Source organism: Apis cerana, linkage group LG5, assembly GCF_029169275.1.
Source record: "Apis cerana isolate GH-2021 linkage group LG5, AcerK_1.0, whole genome shotgun sequence".
Taxonomy (NCBI): Eukaryota; Metazoa; Arthropoda; class Insecta; order Hymenoptera; family Apidae; genus Apis; species Apis cerana.
This window is the reverse complement of record NC_083856.1, coordinates 6548466-6554555: the sequence shown is the minus strand read 5'-3', so window position 1 is coordinate 6554555 and position 6090 is coordinate 6548466. Positions and strand designations below refer to the sequence as shown.

The 6090-nt window shown below is 24.4% G+C and overlaps 1 protein-coding gene across 1 annotated transcript; it reads right to left on the bottom strand.

The window, feature by feature from the left end:
• Nucleotides 1-45: 45 nt before the first annotated feature.
• On the bottom strand, nt 46-5830 carry LOC107997660 (eukaryotic translation initiation factor 2A). Its single transcript, XM_017056412.3, has 12 exons — nt 5691-5830; nt 4948-5211; nt 4656-4755; nt 4118-4293; nt 3230-3318; nt 2968-3118; nt 2712-2882; nt 2420-2594; nt 2173-2336; nt 1988-2089; nt 1733-1920; nt 46-1659 (listed from the first exon to the last, which is right to left on the bottom strand). The coding sequence occupies exons 1-12, from the start codon at nt 5716-5718 to the stop codon at nt 1534-1536; spliced, it is 1734 nt and encodes a 577-aa protein (XP_016911901.1). The 5' UTR covers nt 5719-5830; the 3' UTR covers nt 46-1533.
• Nucleotides 5831-6090: the final 260 nt, after the last annotated feature.

The following is a 6090-nucleotide window of genomic DNA, read 5'->3' as shown; positions in this document are numbered from 1 at the left end:
CAGGAAGGATACAATTTTATAAAAATATATTACATATTGTTGACATTTTTGTTTTTAATAATTTATTTTCATAAATTTCATGTAAGTATACACAACATTGGCCATTGTGATTTTTTTTTACGTAATTCAATTTATGGTAAACCCATCACTCATCATTCATAATTTATATGTATATGATAGAATGTATATGTCAGAAGTAATACATAATTTTCACAATTATAATTTCATGAATTTTAGTCATATCTTCTACTAGATTTTTCCAATTGCATTTAAGTTTTTTTAATTATTAATGTCAAAATAGAAATGAAGTAAAAAATTTATTTTCCTCTTAATTTGTACAATTTATATTGTACAAATTTATTTGCTCAAATAAACCTAAAAATCTCAATATCAGTAAATATTAAATTAAAACAATACAACAACTATCCTTGTTACAAAACACAGATTGTTGTTAAAGTTTATACGACAATCTGTAAAATAAGCAAGGGTAACTTTGAACATTATTGAAGAACAGTACTTTAAAAAATTAACTAATTGAAAAAGCTAAATTTTCTTTATTACTTAAAAATGTTCCTCTAGTCGTGGAATATAGTTGGTAATTTTTTGGCAGTTTTTTTTTATTTATTTATTACACTGTGCCACGTAATAGTACTTTAATCTGACCAGTCTTATAATCCTTGACAGCAAGAAAAATATAAAATCTGAATCTTAAACATAATGCAAGGCACAAAACAAAAATATATATAAGAACGAAAAGTTCAGAAAATATTCATGAAATGACTTTGATAATTATGAAATCACAAAATGATATGTCTATTTTTAACCCTCGCTAAATTTTCATGAAAAAATTGATAAAACAAAAATAGAATAAGTATGCAATAATTTATAAACATAAAAATTGCAATGACAGCACCTGTTTCCAGGAACAAATTTTATGTGCATTCGATTTTATAATTATATTATTTCCATCACATTATGCTCTTCATACGGAGTAAATCGCATAATCTATTAAAAATCAATTTTTTCAAAAAATTGAATTTCAAGATAACGCGATCTATCCAGTATAACTTTTATTTATCAAATGTAATACCAGAAAGGGTAAGTTTTTTATAATGCAACATTCTTATACAGGACTATACGATAAGGAAGCTTGGTCGTTATTGGACTGTTATAACATTCTTCAGTGCTATTTAGAAATATTAGAATGAAGAAAGAAAAAAAATATTTTCATTTCTAACTATCAAAAAAGATATAGCGATGGACCATTTTAATTTCATTATCATCGCTTAAAAAAAGAATTTATATTTTAAATTTTAATAACTTTAATGACGTGGAAACCTATTCAATGCACTTTCAAAATTTAATTTGTTCCCACTATCTCCTCTTCAGATAATGAAAATTTTATGTACAGCCAAACGTAACTTCTGTACGTATGTAATATCGTATGTGAGAGACCGAGATCATTTTCCATTTTTAAAAGAAATATTTAGATTTTTTTTAAAAACCATACATATCCGTAATTTGAAATGTTCATCATAAAGCAAGCTCTTCGAGTTCTTTCATTAAATCAGCTTCTTTCTTGATCTTATCTAATTGATTGATTTCTAATTGCTTTCCAGCTACTAACAGTTCCTTTAATTTTGAAATCTGCTCTAATTTCTGTAAAAAATGAGAAATGCTATAATTTTTCTGAATTTTATTTCCTAATTGAAAAATTTATAAAGATTCTTACGCTTTTAATTTTTTTAATTTTCTTACTCCTTTCCAAATTATCACATTCAGGAACATTTGTAGTTAAATTCTGAGTTTCAGTACTTGTAGTAACTTGTCCATTTGTACTTGGATTATTTGATTGAGAAGATGCAAGTGCTTCTGATTCCTTTGTAGTTTTCTTTGTCTTTTTCTTTGCTTTTGTTGTAGCTACAATAAATATTAAATAAAATATCCATATTATATCTATAAGATTACACTTTTAAATTTATCTTACATTTTGGAGTTTTTTTTTTATCTTTGAACATTTCATCATCGCGCAATTTAAAAGAAATAGTTTCCCCTCTTGCAGAAGGTGGTCGATATACTTGTTTTGATGCTATAAATAAAAAAAAAATTATAAACAATATCAATTTATACAATTATTTTATTATTTCAAGATATATATATATGAACTTTCACCTTGTGGTTGACTAGGAGCAATTCCTTCAACAGCTTTATAACTAATTGGTTTCTCTGGAAATGTTCCTGGTGAAAAAGTTTGCCATAAAACTTCCCAAAGTTCTTCTTGTTCATTCCATGGTCGCTCGTATAATAAAGTCCCAGTATAATGCCAAATTTTAAAACTATATAACAAATATTCATTGAATATTATATATGAATTAATATTCAATTATCAGTATAATGTATTAAATTGTAATTTATTTACCCATTGCCCATTCGAAGTCTAGGTGCAGTAGTTGCAGTCATAAAATGTTCTCCATCTGGCGACCATTGAAGAAGCGTTGTATCAGGAGCTTCAGTTTTTGCAATTAATTTTCTGTTACCAACATCCCATAATTCGATACCACCACGGAGGTTGCCAAATCCAGTCAAAATTAGAAGTACAAAGTGGTTAAGAAAATATAACTACTAATAAATAAAGATCATTTCAATTAAATAAAAAAATTAAATAATTTTAATGCATAATGTATTGATATTTTAAAGTAATTAAAGGATATTATTCCCCTGAGGATTATAATAAATGCTATTTCGATGCAGAGAACCAAACTCAAATATTGGTTCACATTTAAGATTAAATAATGTGGCTTTAGCTGGCATAAAATCATATACAACACAGAATTCATTATTTTTAGGAGACCACTGAACAGCATGTATGGGGCCTTTATTACCTAATTAAAAAAAAAAAGGAATTTATATTTTAAAGATAAAAAAAATATTTCATAAATATTAATAATAATTAATAAAACAACTTACTAAGCATAACCAAAGCAGTTTCTCCTTTTGTACTAAGATAGTGTAAAGTCTGTTTTCCATAATATGAAGCACCTGTTTTATCAACTTCTGTACTTGTCATTAATAAGACATTTGTTCCATTGTTATTCCAATAAATATTTACTCTGTCCGCCTAAAAACAGTTTCAGAAAGGATTATATATATATAATATATATATATATATATATATATATATATTATATATATATAACATATATATATAAACTTTTTAATAATATAATACCTGAAAAAAACTTTTATTTGCTAAAGCTTGTGTGGACTCAAACTTTGGATATTGAAATAGTCTCCCAAATGAAGGTTGATCCGATTTTCCTATAACGTATAATAATACTATTTATAATAATTAATTGATCTGGTATTTAAATTATAATTGTAATGTAGTATTTTATACGGAATTATATAATTTATTAATTTGGTATTTAATGTGGAGAGTATTTATTTGTCTTACAAAGATATGATATTAAATTTAATTTCGAATTTGAATTTTTAGAAATATCTAAAAATTGTAAGTATTTGAAACAAAAAATAATTACCTGTTAAATATATTTTATGATTCCCTAAAACTTTATAAAAGTACTTACATATAAAAATGAGCATGCAATAATCAGGAAAATTTCCCATTACTGTTGATCCTGATTAAATATTCATACTTGTATATTTTGCAAAATACCATTATTAATATTCTGTTGTACTTCTTTAAAATATTAAAGTATTCTACAGATATAATTATCTTATAATCTTCATTCCATTTGTGTATTACATGCTTGCCACACATATTTGCTTCATAATGAGAGAAACTGAAATAAAAAAGTATTTCATAAAATATGCCAATTTTTTACATGACTTATGCTTGAACTATATTATTAATAAACATTTTATATACTTTGATCAATCAAAGAATTACTAATTATCATTTTTAAATCATAATGTTTATTATCTTAAAATTTTTGTAACTTCTCTTAATTTTTATGAAGCACCAATGTTCATCATAATTATCTTAATAAATAACAACGAAGAAAATGATATACTCTCCACATATAAGTACCTTGATATATATAATACATGCACTTGTTTAATTTAAAATTAAATAAATACAACAAAATTTAATTACCCGGCATATAACAGAGAATATAGTATGGAGTATTACTTGGTGATATACTAAATTTAGCAACTTTGGCTACATTTATTCTGTACATAATCTTATTAAAATTCACATCTTCATATAGAATGACATCTGCACCAACTAACATCCCACAGACTTTTTCATCACTTGTCCACTGAGGTTCCCTAGATAGATATTTTATAAATGTAGCTATAAGATATAAGATAAATAAGTTTTCACTTCACAAAAGAAGTAAACAGTTTTTCTATATTCAGAATTTTTTTAATTATTCTATGTGAAATTTTGAACTCTAAAATGTCTTTAAAATACGATATTCATAAAAATTATTTGTATAGAATATAATTTTATATTTATTATAATGTATTTATAAAAATTATATATTTTTTTGATATCAATTATAAAACATTAAAAGAAAAAACAAATAAAAATTTATTAAAAATAATTTTTAATAATTAATAAATTTAATATAAACTTTAATTAATAATTAAAATAATTAATTTAACAAAACAATTGTGCAATACATTACCAATCTGATTGTTTTTTCTGTATAAAACTCTTCACCAGTTCTCCAGTCTCTGATTTCCATATATGAAGATTTGCTATTCCTTGAGGATTTGACGTTGTTGCTATAATATATAAATTGATAATATAAATATTTTTTTTACAATTAATAAATTACAAATAAATATCAATTTTTAAATATTTATTCAATTTACATAAAAAAAGGAAAATAAAAAAAATATATTTTTATTATCAAATTGAACATTTTAAAAATTAAATTTAAGAAGAAACAAAAGTAACTAAAATTAATATAATACCAATGAATGGTTCCCATGTCATAAAATATGTGCTTCGAGTGGAGAATTGAATTGCAGAAATTTTGGGCCTTTTGATTTCTGTAATAATTTTCCATGTAGAACAATGTAAAATCTTGGCAGTCATTCCATTGATCCATGCAAAATAACGTCCTTCTGGGCTAAAAGCCATTGCTTTACATGTTTTACTGTCATCTTTAGGAAATGATTTTACTGGTTCATACGATGGTGGGCCTTGTCCTAAGCTGATTCCAATGGAACCTCTTACTAAAGAAAATCAATTATGCAATTTTTAAATTTTTGTATTATTAAATTTGATAATATTTATAAATTTATATAATTAATTTTATTAATAAAAAAAATATAAAATAAAAAAATCATATATATTATAAAATAATCTTGTATTATAATTGATCTTCAAGATAAATTTAAATATTCATGAATTATTTATAAAATTGAATGAAACTGTCAAAAACAAATATTACACATAAATGCATCTAATAGTAAATACATTCTTATAATGAGATACTACATGACGCATTTTTTAATCATAAATGTGTTCCAGTAATACAATGCCACATGACGCATTTTTGTGCAATCAGTCGTGGTGTAATATGAAACATGTAAAGTATATCATAGATAGATATACGTTCTACATTTGCTGATAATATTTATAAAAAAATGTCAGTAAAAATTTGATTTTAAGATAAGAAGATTATTAATAAACACAACACGAAAATTCTTACCAGCGACACAAGGAACATTTAACGCCATTTTACCTCCGTTACCATGTGGTACCGTAATATCGAGTATCGACCACTCTTGCCAGACTCAGGAATTTGTCCCTTGAAAAGGATTTCTTGCACATGCGTCGCCAACATCGTATGCAAGAAACACGTGCGCCAGTGCCGTAGAAACTAGGGTACGTTCACAAGAATTTCTTTATCATTCAACTAAATCTTAAGATAAACATAAATATTTATGTGATATAATAAAAATAAATATTTAAAATACATAGATATATATATTCATTGTCAAATACATTTAAAACGAATAAAATATTACATAATATTTTGATATTAAAAAATATCAATCATCTATTTGAATATTGAATATAAATGGCTGTCAAATAACTACGCTTGCGCA